The sequence below is a fragment of the Macrobrachium nipponense genome, chromosome 40 (genome assembly GCF_015104395.2).
Source record: "Macrobrachium nipponense isolate FS-2020 chromosome 40, ASM1510439v2, whole genome shotgun sequence".
Lineage (NCBI taxonomy): Eukaryota > Metazoa > Arthropoda > Malacostraca > Decapoda > Palaemonidae > Macrobrachium > Macrobrachium nipponense.
This window is the reverse complement of record NC_061101.1, coordinates 45,265,794-45,282,385: the sequence shown is the minus strand read 5'-3', so window position 1 is coordinate 45,282,385 and position 16,592 is coordinate 45,265,794. Positions and strand designations below refer to the sequence as shown.

Here is a 16,592-nt window from a genome sequence, read left to right as displayed (position 1 = left end):
TGGGAATGGTAACTCGTGGCCGGGATAGGACGACTGGTGATGACTCATCGCTGTGTTTTGAGTGGTCGCACAGGCCTTGTCAATTGAAGATGGCATTGGCTCAACTCGACAATATCTATTCCAACTCTGTAAATAGGTAGATATATAACTGGTATCTTTTCCAAAGGAACAGGCTTCACCCTTACCTCGGGGTGAAGCCCTTTGGCATACATCACATGATTGACACAATTTGCATATATCGTGAGTCATACCTGGCCACCAAAATTTATCTAAAATTTTCCTGTAAGTTTTCCCGTGGGAAAAATGTCCTGCCACCAGAATTTCATGAGAGACCCCGAGAACAGTAGTTCTACTCTTCTCAGGAACCACCAAAACCATATTGCCAATTTGAGTTTTATTGGGAGACTTAATAACTCTTCTGAAAAGTAGATAATTATCACATACATATTTTATCACTCAACCACCTTTTCCACAAACCTCTGTAGAATTATGGTATTGCTCCCAGTATTTGGTTAAAGTTAGGGAAGTATTTTGGGCCTGCTTAAATTCTGAAAATGAAAGATTTACATTTGCTAATTCAGATACAACCAGGGATGAGAGAGTTCTCTCCTAATATACTTGCTCTTGTAACAGTCTTTACATGCATACGACATGCATACGTTGTTTAATGTCTCGCTTTAATACTGACATAGGGGCAACACCTGCAATATTACCTAACAGTGCAGTGCAGTATGTATGGCGGATCTGACTGTTTCAACCCATCCAGTAAATAGAGGACAATTAATATAACACTTAACAATAGAAAAATGATCTTATCTACCAAGGCAGTCAATCAATTTTCCTTACCCGAAGGTAAACATACTCCATACATCTACAGAAACTATTACACCAGTACACCCTGTGTCTCTAAGAATGGTAGAAACATGTTTTCCATTAATAATACTAGATATCATTAGCCCATTCACTCCATTATGAGATACTAGTTCATTTTTGGTTTCATGAGAAGCTACAGCCTTTGGACAATTTGCTTTTAAATGGTTATCAACCCCACAAACAAAACATTTTCTTAAAGATTTTTTGTTGTGTAGGTCATGTCACATCATTGCTCTCTTTTGTTTCTATTTTTATACTTTCAGTTTTGGTATCAGCCTTATTACCAGTCTATGAACTTGATAATAGGATGAAGTTTCTAGCTGGAGCATAATTATCTGCTAACCTAGAAGTTTCTTCTGGAGTCTCTGGATTTCTTTCCTTAATATATAATCTCATATCTGATCAAATAGAAGACGAATTGATCCATAACCATAAGTTCTCGAACTCCCTTATACAATTTTTCAAACTATGTACCATCATACCAATGGTCAAATAGCCTGAAAAGGAAAACAGGAACTGTTCATGATTCATATTTTCCAATACAAGTACTTCTGAAAGCCTTTCGATATTGGTCTAGAGTTTTTCCAAAACCCTTTAGCAAAGCTCCCTTAAGGCTATCATAATTAATGATTACTGTTTCATCAAGAGAATTAAGTAGTACCTCGAGATACGAAATTAATCCGTTCCAAGGCACCCTTCGTATCATGAAGTTTTCGTATCTTGGACCACATTTTACATGTAAAATGGCTAATCTGTTCCAAGCCCTCCAAAAACACCCCAGTAAATTATATTTCCAGGCCTAAAACACATGTTCTAGGGTTACGACGCCGATCCGACGGAAGAAATATGACTCCAAAAAGGCAAAATACTGTACATACTTGAGTAATATTCAACTGCATGTAATGTTCAACCCCATTTTTACTGCATATATTAGGACTTTAGCATATGTCCCTTAGCAATAAGCCTAGCCTATGTTAGCGGTTGCTACTGTAGCCTAGTCTATGATTCTGACATCTAAACCTAAGAGCTAAAAGCTTAGAATATGCCAATAAAATGTATAAATAATCAGTATGTACTCATTTCAAATAATTATTAATTAATCATTAACTATAATGCACAAACAAACAAAAAAAAACCTTCCAATCGATTGTTTACATTCAGCTCTTACCCGTCTTACGAGTTCCGAACGAACGCCAAGCAATCATTTTTCCTAGCACACAGTAAGCCATAAATTTTATTAGTATCTCTCTCAACTAATGAAACTACCAAACAGTATAATAACCATTTCATTTCTATTCTTTATTCTATCTTTACCTAATGGAGATACCGAGTTACTGACAGTTATAATGAAACATACGCATACGTAACGTAATAATAAAACAGAAGAAGAATTCTAAAAAAAATACGTATATGTTGGCACACTGATTTATTTTATATTTTATGATATCTAATTCACAATTTTTTTATTAAATGTATTGCATGTACTCATTTCAAATAATTATTAAGTAACCATTAACTATAATAAACAAACAAAAAAAAAGCTTCCAAACTTCTGTTTACATCCAGCACTTACGAGTATCGAACGATCGCCAAGCAATCACTTTACACAGTAAGCCATAAATTTTCATTATCTCTCATTCAACTACTGAAACTACCACCAAACAGTATAATAACCATTCATTTCTATTCTTTATTCTATCTTTAACCTAATGTTTTTTTTTATTAAATGTATTGCATGAATAAGTTTTTCAATTTACAGCATCCTTTTACCAATAGAATACTTAAAGCACAAGGGGTAGATGCTGACCAATAGGAGAGCAGGACCTTATGTGACTAGCATCAGAACCAATGGGAGAGCGGGAGGATGGTGGCGAGTTTACTCAGTTGGCGGCGCGGGAGTTTTAAAATTGTTCTCGGTGGTCCGGGCGAATCTCGGGACTTTACAGCAACAACCTTTCGTATCTTGAAAACTTTTCGTATGTAGAGCTGTAAAATTTTTCGTATTTGCTTTCGTATCTCGAGTTTTTCGTAAGTAGAGCCTTTCGTATGTCGAGGTACCACTGTAGTTCAAACCCTTACCTTGAAGTAAAGATCCTAGCATTACAGCCCAAATTGTCTTATCCCATGAAGAATTTCAGCAATCATCTCAAATCTTTGGATATAAACAGTAATATCCTCACCATCTTTATACAGTAATGGTCTAGTTTGATCTAAGGTCACTATTACTGGCCCTGACTGTGATCTAAGGTCATTGTTACTGGTCCTGACTGTGTAAAACATTGAATTTGTGCTAATGGCAAATCGTGATCCCTCTCTATTTTTAGTTTCTCTAATTGTCACTTTTCATATCTTTCCTCTCTCTCCCTAGCTTCCATTTCTCTATCTTTAGCTTCATTTTCTTTCATCTTTATAAACTTTTAAGAGTTGCTTCCCATGTAATCCAAAACCTTTAACTTTTCATACAATCAAACTTACCTGTCAGATATATACATAGCTAAGACTCCGTGCTCCCCGACAGAAATTCAAATTTCGCGCCACTCGCTACAGGTAGGTCAGGTGATCTACCGGCCTGCCCTGGGTGGCAGGACTAGGAACCATTCCCGTTTTCTATAATATTTTTTCTGTCGCCGGTGGCATCAACATCGTTGCTGCTACCTCTGACTGGAATTTGCTTTTCTAGACAATTGATCATCTTTTTTTTGGACTTTTTGTGGTGACGTACCTGGATCGTTGTTTTGGCATTCGCTACTGTGGACTGGATTTGACTTGCTTTTTGATTTTCTTCAAGAATGTCGATTCAAGTGGTTGTGTGAGAGTGTGTGTGAATGTAGGCTGCAAGGTGAGGATACCGAAGCCGCTTCGGTTGATCCTCACACTGTATGCCGCAAATGTAGAGGTTTTGACTGTTCTATTTCTAACACCTGTCATGAATGTGAGAGGTTGAATGTTGAGGAATGGAAGACTCTAACTTCTTACTTGAAGAAGTTAGAGAGGGATAGAGTCAGAAGGGCTGCATCTAAGGGTGCGGGTGTACAAGGCCTATGAGCCTTTTAATGATTCTAACTCTTCTTTAAACTATGCATTTGATTCTAATTCTGTATCAGGGCCCTCATTGCGTTACATTCAGATTCGGCCTCGGAAATTGCTGATCTGAAAGCTACACTTCATAGGATGAAATCCAAAATGGCTGCCATGAAAGGTAAGGATTGTGAAAGTGATTATTTTAGTGAAGTGAGTGTCCCCAGTGTTGTGGATGGGGCGTCTGACCGTCTCTGCGACGCTCCCAGGCCTAGACCTCTTTCAAGCTCCAAGCCCAGAGGAGAAGAAAAGTCGGAAGCCGTACGGAGGTTGTGGAGAATTCCCCCCGGTCAGGCGTCCTTCAGCAGGCTCTGTAGTTAGACAGACTGCTCAGGACCGCTATAGGAAAAGCGTCCTCAGAGAGTGCTTCTCTTCGTCCGCCTCTCCCCTCTCCTAAACGAGGGTGGAAGGATTTCGGACCTTTCCAGGCCCCTGAAAAGGCACTGGCAAAGAACCTATGTTGGATTCAAGACCCGACGGTTTTCGGAAGAAGTCGCCTCCCTCGATCAAGAAAGCTAAGAGGGTTTTGACGTCCCCTGGCTTGGACAAAACTCCTTCGAGGTCTCCCTCTCCCGCCCGTTGAAGAAGACGCCGGAGAAGCTTCCAAGAGGATTATTTTGGCTGTACAAGAACAGTTATCCGCCTTGGTAGGAGTCCTTTCGAAGGATCCTCCTCGTAGGAAAGACGTGAGGCTTCCTGTCAAGAAGTCTCGTCTTCCTTCTCCCGCCAGGAGTGAGGCTCCTGTGGGACGTGAGGCGCGTGAGATCTCTTCCGATAGAGACTCATACAACGAATATGAAGCGCCAGACAAGCGCGAGGCGCCAGTCAAGCGCGAGTTTTCTTCCAGACGAGAAGCGTCTTATAGGATTGAAGCGCCAGATAAGCACGAGCAACTTTACAGGCGCGAGGATTTGGCCAGACGTGATACGTCAGCCAAGCGCGAGGATGCAGCCAGGCGCGAGGATTCAGCCAGGCGCGAGGCGCCAGACAAGCGTCATCCTTACAAGGATATAGCGCCAGAAAGGCGCGAGGCGTCAGCCAGGCGCGAGGTTTCAGAGAGGCTGCGAGGCACCAGTCAGTGGTGCGAGGCGCCAGCCAGGCGGCGAGGCGGTTTCAGCCAGGCGCGAGGCGCCAGCCAGGCGCGAGGCGCCAGCTAAGCGCCGAGGAGCTAACCAGGCGCGAGACGTCTGATTTGTTTCATAGGGGCTCTGTACATGCTCTTAGCCCCTCTCCAATTAGGAGTTTGTCTCCCGCAGAGAGAGTAATTGGGCAGGAAGACCCAGAACGAGAATTGAATTCTCCTTCTGATCCTATCTTGGAAGAGTACTCAGAAGACGAGACTCACGGCAGAGAAGGGCTGTCTAACTATAAAGTTTTGACAGCTCTCCTTCTTCAGAATACGGAGATGCCTTGACCCCTGCCACCACTCCTTCTCCTCGCTCACTTTTTTCATGCTCCAAGACGCCAAAGTCGTCGGCTTTTCTGAAGATGAGGCCGACGATTTCTATGAAGAGAGCTCTTCAGTCTCTGGATAGCTGGATGCTAACCAAAAAGGAGTAGTTAGAACGGTGTTCTGCATGCCTCCCGCTAGACTTACGGGCAAGAGAGGTATTTTTGGTACCACACTGGGGAGAGAATATGGGGCTCACTCTACCCAGCTTCGGCTGAAGATGACTTTTTTTTTTTTTGTTTTCCAGTCTGGTAGACGCATCCAGGAGACATAGCCTTCATACGGCTAGAATAATTGGGTCTTTCGGAGTTTGGATCATCTCTCAAGGGACTTTTTCATATTTTGGAAGTCTTCAACTTCCTGGATTGGTCCCTTGGGGTGATGGCCAAGAAGGCCCATGCCTCGGAAAGACTCGATCCTGACGTACTCCTTGCGATCTTGTCGTGCATGACAAGGCGGTACAGGACAGCTCAGGGGAAGTCTTCTTTATTTGGAGCAGGTCTCTTAAAGAAGTGATCTGTTTTAGCGCTTTTCTGACGAAAGCAGTTTCGCATTCGCAAAGGGCAGCTTTGTTATTCGCTCCCAGGTCTGACTTTCTGTTCCCTTCGCAGTTGTGAGGGACATTCCGTTCGCTGACGGAGAAAGCGACACAGGATCTTCTCCTTCAATCGTCCAGGAAAAAGAGACCAGTGATGGTGGGAGACAAGAAAGGTGTTACTACGCCTCTGCAGCCCTTTCGAGGAGGTCCTCCCTCTAGAGCTCCCCTCTAAAAGGAAAGCGACTGAGAAGAGAGGTAGAGCTTCTTTCCGTTCCCTTTAAAAGGGGGAAAGTGAAGTGACGTTCCTCCAAACACCAGTAGGTGCCAGGCTCCGGGGGTTTGCGGAAGCCTGGACTCTCATCGATACAGACGCTTGGTCAATGTCTGTTCTACAGAAAGGATACCTCATTCCTTTCCTGGACAATCCTCCCCTGACGTCAACTCCGCGGGAATTGTCCGCCAATTACAAGGACCCTGTGTTGAAAGATACTCTTCAACAAATGGTGGATCAAATGTGGGACAAGAGAGCAATAGAGCTAGTGCTGGATCAAAGCTCCCCCAGGGTTTTACAATCGTCTTTTCTTGGTTGCGAAAGCCTCGGGGGGCTGGAGACCAGTTCTGGATGTCAGCGCTCTGAACAAGTTTGTTTCAGAAACAGAAGTTCTCCATGGAGACTTCTGCATCAGTCCTTGCAGCTCTTCGCCAAGGGGATTGGATTGGTGTGTCTGGATCTCCAGGATGCCTATTTTCACGTCCCGATTCATCCTTCGTCGAAGAAGTACCTCCGTTCATGACGGGGGGAAGGATCTTCCAATTCAGAGCCTTGTGTTTCGGCCTTTCTACGGCTCCTCAGTCTTCACAAGCCTTATGAAAAATGTGGCGAGATGGCTTCACCTGAAAGGTATCAGTATCTCTCTGTACCTGGAGAGAATCACCCCTAGAATAGATAATGAAGATAATGATATAGAAGTAAGGGATGAAAATAGTGAATATTTAGCTGACATAGATATTAATGAAGCTGATATTGTGCAGGCTATTAATGAAATTAAAAATTAAAAATGGAGCTGCTGCAGGGCCTGATGGAATTCCTGCTATTTTGTTAAAGAAAGTAGTTCATTCTATCGCAAAGCCACTTGCAATATTATTAAGACAAAGTGTAGATACAGGCAAGATATATGATGAGCACAAATTAGCATATATTACCCCTACTTTCAAAAGTGGATCAAGACTAGAGGCAAGTAATTATAGGCCTGTGAGTCTAACATCACTATTATGAAAGTGTATGAAAGGGTAATGTAAGAAAAATATTATGAAACATTTAATAAAAAATAATTTGTTTTAATAAAGGACAACATGGTTTCGTTACCCGGAAAAAAGTACACAAACCCAACTGTTAGTCCACCGTGAAAACATATTCAAAAATATTGAAAAGCGGAAATGAAACAGATGTGGTTTATTAGACTTTGCAAAAGCTTTTGATAAAGTAGACCATAATATATTAGCGAAGAAAATTAGAAAACACAATATCGTGGATAAAGTAGGAAGATGGTTAAAAGAATTTTTACACAACAGAAAACAGATAGTTATTGCAAACGACGAGAAATCGGATGAAGCCAAGGTAATATCGGTGTGCCGCAAGGTACTGTTAGCTGCAATACTGTTTGTTATTATGATTGAAGACATAGACAATAATGTTAAGGATTCGGTAGTGAGTAGTTTCGCAGATGACACAAGAATAAGTAGAGAAATTACTTGTGATGAAGATAGGAACGCTTCTACAAAGAGACCTTAACAAAGTATATGATTGGGCAGAGGTAAATAGGATGGTATTTAACTCTGATAAATTTGAATCAATAAATTATGGAGACAGAGAAAGAAAGCTATATGCATATAAGGGACCTAATAATGAGACCATCACAAATAAGGAAGCAGTTAAAGACCTGGTGTGATGATGAATAGGAACATGTTATGCAATGATCAAATAGCAACTCTGTTGGCAAAATGTAAAGCAAAAATGGGGAATGTTGTTACGGCACTTCAAAACAAGAAAAGCTGAACCACATGATTATGCTTTATAAAACATATGTTCGTAGTCCACTTGAATATGCAATATGATATGGTACCCACACTATCAAAAGGATATTGCACAAATAGAGAGTGTACAAAGGTCCTTTACAGCTAGAATAGAAGAAGTTAAGGACCTAGACTACTGGGAAAGACTACAATTCTTAAAATTATATAGTCTAGAAAGGAGAAGAGAACGCTACATGATAATTCAGGCATCGGAAACAGATAGAAGGAATAGCAGAAAATATCATGGAACTAAAAATATCAGAAAGAGCAAGCAGAGGTAGATTAATAGTGCCCAAAACTATACCAGGAAAAATAAGGAAAGCACACAGGACATTAATCCACTACGCACCAGCATCGATAATGCAGCGTCTATTCAATGCGTTGCCAGCTCATCTGAGGAATATATCAGGAACGTGAGCGTAGATGTGTTTAAGAATAAGCTCGACAAATATCTAAAATGCATCCCAGACCATCCAAGATTGGAAGATGCAAAATATACCGGAAGATGTACTAGCAACTCTCTGGTAGACATTAGAGGTGCCTCACACTGAGGGACCTGGGGCAACACGAACAAGATGTAAGGTCTGTAAGGTAAGGACTGGCTCATCAGAGCAAAGTCAGAGAAACAGTGTTTGGAGGACCTTGCTTGGACACTAAAAACCTGATAAAGACCTTAGGATGCTCGTGAACCTCGAGAAGTCCCAACTGATCCCCAGCCAGAACTTGGTCTATCTGGGGATTCGGATGGATTCTCGGGGTTTTCGAGTATTTCCTTCTCAAGAGAGACTAACGAGAGGCTTAGAGAAAGCTCTCTCTTCTTAGGGAAAGAACGTACTTCGGGCGAGGGAATGGTTGAGCCTTATTAGGGACACTTTCCTCGCTCGAAACAGTTCTTTCCTCTAGGAAGACTTCATCTCCGTCCGCTTCAGTTCTTCCTCAGAAGATCGTGGAACATGAAGACAGGACTTCTTTCGGACAGTTTTCCCATTCCAGTTTGGATGAAGCGCCACTTAGAATGGTGGTTACTCCCACTGAAGGAAAACAAGGGTACTTCCCTAGAAACTCAGAACCCGAACCTTGTATTGTTTTCCGACGCGTTGGAAAAAGGTTGGGGAGCAAACCTTGGGAAAGAGAGAGGTGTCAGGCACCTGGAATGCTCTCCAAGTGTCCTGGCACATAAACTGCAAAGAGCTGTTTGCCGTACACCTGGCCCTAAAGAGCTTTTCTTCGAACCTTTAGTGAGGAACAAGATAGTCAAGTGAATGCGGACAAACACAACCGCCCTTGCCTACATTCGAAAGCAAGGAGGCACACATCGTATGCCCTATACGAGTCGCAAGAGACCTTCTTTTATGGACATCACAGAGGAACATCTCTTCTTTTGACGAGGTTTGTTCAAGGAGTAAGGAACGTGAGAGCAGACAGGCTGAGCAGGAGGAACCAGGTCCTTCATACCGAATGGACCTCCACTCAGAAGTTTGTCGGAATCTCTGGTCTCTTTGGGGGACTCCTCATGTCGACCTCTTTGCCACGTTCCTCTCAAAAAGACTGGAAGTCTTTTGCTCAGTAGTAGAAGACCCCAGAGCTCTAACAGTAGACGCCTTCCTTCTAGATTGGTCTCATGTAGACGTTTACGCATTTCCCCCATTCAAGATTCTGGGGCAAGTGCTCAGGAAGTTTGTGACATCAAAGGGGATGAAAATGACCCTGATAGCCCCCTTTTGGCCAGCTCAAGAGTGGTTCACGGAGGTGCTGGAGTGGATGGTAGACTTCCCCAGATCCTCCCACAAAGGAAGGATCTTCTCAGACAACCACACTTCGAGAGGTTTCATCAAAACCTCCCCGCTCTCGCTCTGACTGCCTTTCGACTATCGAAAGACTTGTCAGAGCGAGAGGCTTTTCTCGCAAGGCAGCAAGCTCGATCGCTAGAGCCCGGAGAACTTCCACTATCCGAGTTTACCAATCGAAGTGGGAAGTTTTTAGAAGGTGGTGCAAGTCGAAGAAGTTGTCCTCCTCCAGTACCTCTGTAACAGAAATCACCTGATTTTCTGTTATATTTGAGAGAGGAATCGTCTCTCCGTAGCCACTATAAAGGGTTATAGGAGTATGCTTTCGGCCGTTCTTTAGGAATAGAGGCCTAGATCTGGGAAATGATAGAGATCTACATGATCTGATTAGATCTTTTGAGACCATGAAGTCTAAGATTACATCTCCCCCTAACTGGAATCTCGACGTGGTCCTGAAGTTCTTGTTCCTCAGCAAGATTTGAACTTCTGCATTTGGCCTCGTTTCGTGACCCCTAACGAGAAAATGTTTGTTTCTTTTGTCACTGGCGACGGCTAAAAGAGTTAGTGAGCTGCACGCCCTTAGTGATAAAGGGGTTTCAAAAACTAGATTCAGCCATCTGTTCATTCAAAGATTTATTTTTGGCGAAGAATGAAAATCCTTCGAATCCCTGGCCGAGAAACTTCGAAGTTAAAGGCTTATCGGGTCTCGTCGGCAGGGAAACGGAGAGGTCTCTTTGCCCAGTAGTAAGGGCTTTAAAGTTTTACATGCAGAGAAAGAAACAGTTGGGAGGTTCTAGCAAGGTCTCTTGTGCTCGGTGAAGGATCCATCAAGACCTATGTCCAAGAATGCTTTAGCCTTTTTTGGTCAGGAACGTCATTACTGACGCTCATAAGGCTTGCACGGATGACTCTTTCAAACTCCTGAGAGTGAGAGCAGTAGCTACGTCTCTCTCTTTTCAGAGAAATATGTCACTAAAGAATATCTTGGAAGCGACATATTGGAGGTGTAATTCAGTGTTTGCTTCTCACTATTTAAAGGACGTTAGTGTGACCTACGAAAAATGTTTTTCTTTAGGTCCTTTCGTGTCTGCGGGCACAATCCTGGGTACAGGAGCTAACACCAATCCTTTAAATGATGCATAAGTCTAATAGATATGTTCTAGACTTTCTGCTGAGCAGGTGCAGGTGCCGCACAGGCGACCAGTCACTTTCGTTCAGTAAGGAACTCTTGTGATATCTTTTATTAGATGAGTATCATAAATTTTTTTTTTGGGGGGGAAAATTAATGTGTGCGTGTGCAATTTGGTTTAGAGTTATGGTTGTTGTGAAGAGTTTGGGATAACTCGGAGGCAGCAAATTTTAATACTAACATGGTGGTTAGGATAAGGTGGTCGGGATTGGTTGTGTGCTCCTTCATAAGGCGTGTTGTCATATAAAGTGGATCAGCACCCATTGACAAAGTCCTTTCAGGCTCTGCCGAGTAAGTGGATAAGACCCCTTCGGCAGACCCACAAGAACTCTTGGCCATAGATCACATATCTCGCTAAAGTTTCTTGAGGTGATGCAGACTCCTGGGCTACAGCCACAAAGTCTACCACCTATCAGGTAGGAACCAAGGTTTTTTTTTATACCTACAACATATGTTGTTTACCTGTCTATTCCAGAAGTAGCTGTCTCTTACCCTCCACCGAAGGGTGCCAATCAGCTATGTATATATCTGACAGGTAAGTTGATTGTATGAAAATGATATTGTTATGATACAATAAAGTTTCTACATACTACTGGCAGATATATACGTTAGGGCCCACCCAGCCTCCCCGCAAGGAGACAGGTGGAAGAGAAAAAATATGATAGAAAACTGGGAATGGTTCTAGTCCTGCCACCCAGGGCAGGCCGTAGATCCACCTGACCTAGGTAGCGAGTGGCGCGAAATTTTGAATTTCTGTCGGGGACGACAGGTTTTTAGTTTTAGCTATGTATATATCTGCCAGGTAAGTATGTATGAAACTTTATTGTATCATAACAATATCATTTTTCTTCTCCCAAAAACTATAGGACTCCACTGCAAATTAGAACTAGTTTCCACATCGGTATTACTGTACTTACATTGCAAACACAACTTCTAGTAAACTACACCCCTGTCATTTACACTGCCTAAACTAAATACCTGTAGTACAGTGCTAAGCAGTGTACTAGTAAACTGCACTCTGCAACAGTTAGCCTTCTTCAGGACCTTGCCCCGCAGTATCCTAACGAACCTATTGACTTTGCATAAATACACAGATATACTACTCTAAACCATACACCTTCAGTACCTATTGAAATATTTCCTTAACACTGATCACCTCATCAAATTTACTATTTATTAACTGAGTATGTAAAGAGATCCTGGCATCAGTTGCCACAATATTTCAGGGATATTCAATTAACAGAATTATTTTTCAGGTAAGTTAGATGATGGATAGACATAGCCACTGTATAATACATTTATTACAACAAATATTCATATAAAATTATGAGTACCCTTCACCACTTAATCTAATTACATTTGGAAATACAATTAAACCAATTACATTAATACCTTGGGCCAAAACCTTCAATTCTCAAATTTTATTAGTGATAACTCAACGTAAATTCTACACAAGTACATAAAAAAAACCTTAACAGCTGGATGGTAACTGTGAAGCATGTATCAGTAAATAGGCCAGTGGTATATCCTTAACAGTGAAATATTTCCTATTTCAGGCACCTCTAGCTATGCAATGGCACTACTGCAGCACAAAAGCCACTATGCTGGGTAACACGTTGGGTTAGCTTAACTGCCAAAAAGGAAAGATCACTTACAATTTGAAATGACACATTATATTTGAATTGAAAAGAAACATTACACTTAGAATTTAATTTTCATAGTATTTGTAATGAAAATACCCCCAATTTCGAGATTACAACCTAATATTTAATAAATTAAAACTCCTTTTACTTATTGCATAAAGTAGGCCAGGTGGGTTAGTCAACCAGAACACGCAATTCCCAAACCACAATACAGTTCCCCTTTAACAAGGATCTCCTAGTCCACAAACAGGAGAAGCATTTAACTGTATAGCCTCTCGTGCCACCTGTTGCCCAGAGTATAAATATTTCCCTTACCAACATGGTCCATTCCCTGAAAGCAGAACAACACATACAATCATACATAACTTTAATGATCTTTCCTTTTTCAACCAGCAGTGTATATCAAGTATATCAGAAAAGTCCTTTTATCAGCATCTTTAACATTTTCACTCTATCCAAAAATTACATTAACGAAATGAAATATGCACCATTAAATAATATATATTATATTCATTAAGAAGAAACGTTTGGTCCAGCTCTATGAGAGTTAGCGGTGTATTCCAATAATCTGGTTAAACCATTTAGAAAATAATTATAATTGCAAATTTTAGGGAACTTTGGAGGTGAAAGGTCATATAAATCATTATTTATTAACCAGGCTTTTCTTTCAGTAAACCATATGATTCTTTGCTAAGTTAAAGTTGCCATGTGGGAATCATGGCTAATTTTGTAAGTGTGTAGTAATTAAAAAAATTTCCATTTTGTTTTTTTGTTTTTCAAATATCCATTACTCTGCTTTTTTTGTGGTATTCAAGTACACCTTAAAGATTTTTAACATTTGAAAGTACTGGCACTAAAATCTAAAAGAATAATTACAGTATTTGTATCCCTCCTGTATTTTTAGATTGAACCATATAGTGACGAGGCCCCAAGTGATGAACCTGAAGGGTCTGGAATCACTGTCATGTCTGCACCCCCTCTTAGCCGCCATATGTTCTTCAGAGACTACCCTCCTTTGAAAGACTTTCAGGAAGAGGCCCCAAAGAACACTGCCAGCTCCAAGCCAGTTAAGGTTTGTATTAGGTTACATTATTTAACAAATTTTTGTTGGATTCCAATCTAGTGTACCTTTGGGTGTCCTATGAAATACAAGGTATTCTTGTAGCATTGGAGAATATGGTCTCCAGACTGCCTCGCAATTTATAAATTTGCAATTTCATATAAGTACTTACCAAGTAATTACATAGCTAATGTACCTACCTTGCGCGGCAACTTTGTTTAACTTAGCGGTAGTGCTTCTTTTGTTTGTTTGTCCACTTGTAGGTGACAGCCTGCCCACTACCAGGAACATTGGCAACCATTATCCAGTTTGTTTCTGCCATGTTGTGTGTAAACATTGCTACATTTGGCTGCAGCTTTTTTTAATTTTCTTGTATTTTCATTCATGTTTCATGAGGTACAGTGGTTTGGTTTGGTTGTGCTTATGCTAGACAATGTTTTAGGCAGTTCATAATTCTAGGGCCTCTGTCACACCATGCGTTTGACACCGCATCCACACAGCACCAGTAAAAACCATGTGATGTGAAGAGGTGTATTGGACATTTAAGTCGACTGTCACTGCCGACGGTGCGGGCCGCTCCAGTCCAGTGGGGCACCACACATACAATGCGGTCCTGCAGCAGTGAAATAAAGCCACTGTGTTGGTGTGAAAGCTTCATTAGATTTATCAGTCAAGTGAACTGCACTGTTTGCGGTGACGGTTTCAAACTGCATGGTGTGAAAGAGGCCTAAAAGCTTGTTACAATCTTCATACAGCCTGTGTTAAGTGTAGTGGGCAAAAATGTAATGTTGATAAGACCTGTAGATTGTTCAACTTGGGAGACTAAACAGTGGAAGGATCTGAAATCTCATTTAGATAAGTTAGAGATAGAAAGAGCAATGCGGCTTTTAGAGCTGAAAAGCGCTCTCATAGTTTAGAGACTACACCAAAAGCTAGTTTAGAGGTTAACTCTGTTACTCTCCCTTCTACTCCTATTCCTGCCATTTCTCCTTGTTATTGCCAACTTATGTACAACCAATTATGGTTGTAGATTTGGGGGGTTTCTCTTAAAGTGATTATGGAGAAAGTGTTTGCTGTGAAAGTGCAAAGTGGAAGAGGTGACTATTCATCCCATCAGTTCTAGACCGAGGTCCTTGTTCTGCTCCCCCAAACCTGGGAGAAGATGTACTAAAAGTCCAAGGGAGGTCAATGGGGTTTGCCCAGGGGTAGTTGCCTCCCCTCAGCCACACCTGTTGCCCACTCCCAGGTGTCAGCAGACAGCCACTGAAAAGGCTTGTCTAAGGAGATACAAATTGTTAATCAGCTCTTCAGATGCTGGAGGACCATGACTTTATCTACTTGGACTCTTCCCGGCCCCTTAAACCCCCTTCTGAAGACCATGGTCAGTGTCCAGACCCTCTGCCTGTTAAGCAGTATAAGCAGACTCCGAGCAGTCCCAGACCATCTTGTAGTTTCTTTTTCTTGGACCCTTCTGTTCCTGTCCCTGTCCATCATCACCCTCCTGTGTCTCCCTGTAACAACCCGGAGAGCCTCTCACTTGAACTGAGCTTCTGGCGCCCACTCTGCAGCATTCAGCACCTGCACCCGAGCATCCATCCCCCTTTTTCGTCCTCACCTAGGTCTTGGTTTCCTGCGCATTCTTCAGTTAGACCTTCAGCACCATCTCCTTTGCTTTTGGACCCTGACGAACTTGCTCTGGCTCCAGTTAATCAACAATTGGCCCAGATTATGGACTTACTTAAGAGAGCGCTTTCTGCTCCTAAAACTACTCAGGATGACCACCTATATATATATATCTATTTGTTCATGAAACTTACCTGTCAGATATATATATAGCTGTATTTCTGAAGTCCGACAGAATTTTAAAAACTTCCGACACACGCAGTGGTCGGCCAGGTGGTTAGTACCCATTCCCACCCGCCGCTGGGAGGCGGATATCAGGAACCATTCCCATTTTCTATTCATAATTTTTCTGTCGCCGGTGCTGAAAAAACACCTGTTTTCAGTACCTCACCCCGTCTTAGGATTTTGGAAACTTCATTGCCGCTAAGTATCCTAATTGTCTTTTGTTTTACTTGATTTTTACTTTGGATTTGTGGGATTTGTGGCTAGGCATACGCTATCTTAAATTGATTTGAATTTGATTCATTTTTGCATAAAAATATCTGAATCTAGTTAGGCTAGTTTCAGACGGGGTTGTCTGCAAAGATAGGGTGTGGCTACCGAAAGCTTCGGTAGATCCGCACTTGGTATGTACGAGGGGTATGGGTCTTGCTTCTTTGTTGAGATTTGTCATCGTACGGTAGATGTGAGAACAGTTTGTCTATTCCGTAAGGAAGACGTATGATTCGTATGTACGCAATTAATCAGTAAACATGTCTAATTCCGTAAGGAAGAACGTATGATTCGTATGTACGCAATTAATCAGAAATACAAAAAGTCAGGGTATGAACCTGCTAACCTTCCTGTAGACTTTATTTTGCCTAACCCTGTAGTATGGCCTACGGGCTATGAATATGTCTACGAGAGGTGCTCGCTCTCCTTCATTGCTGTGAAGTGCTACTTCTGTAATTGTTACTCCTAACCCTGCAGTGTTGCCTTCGGGCCCTAAGCAGTGTCTGTAGAGGAATTGCCCTTTCTCTGATACTCTTTCGATTCGTAACTTAGAATCGAAAGTGCTTGCTTTAGAGAGTAAAAGTGAAGTGCAGAAGTGCAGTGATACCCCTTGTGTAGTGGAGGGTGCGTCAGATCGGCCTCGTTTCGCCTCTAGGCCGGGACCTCTGCTTGACTCCCAGGACCCGGGGAGGGAGCATGTCGAAAGCCTAAGGAGGGTTACAAGGAACCCCCACCGATCTGGCGTGCCTTCGGCAGTTTCTGATGAAAATCCCCAGACTGCCAAGT

General features: G+C 42.0%; 1 protein-coding gene across 1 annotated transcript in view; it reads left to right on the top strand.

Annotated features, from left to right (window-relative positions):
- The window catches only part of LOC135212132 (uncharacterized), a 128,149-nt gene that overhangs the window by 31,495 nt on the left and 80,062 nt on the right, over positions 1-16,592 (top strand). Inside the window, exon 4 of the mRNA XM_064245537.1 lies at positions 13,536-13,703. Coding sequence (XP_064101607.1) covers positions 13,536-13,703 — 168 coding nt within the window. The remainder of the gene's footprint in view (positions 1-13,535; positions 13,704-16,592) is intronic.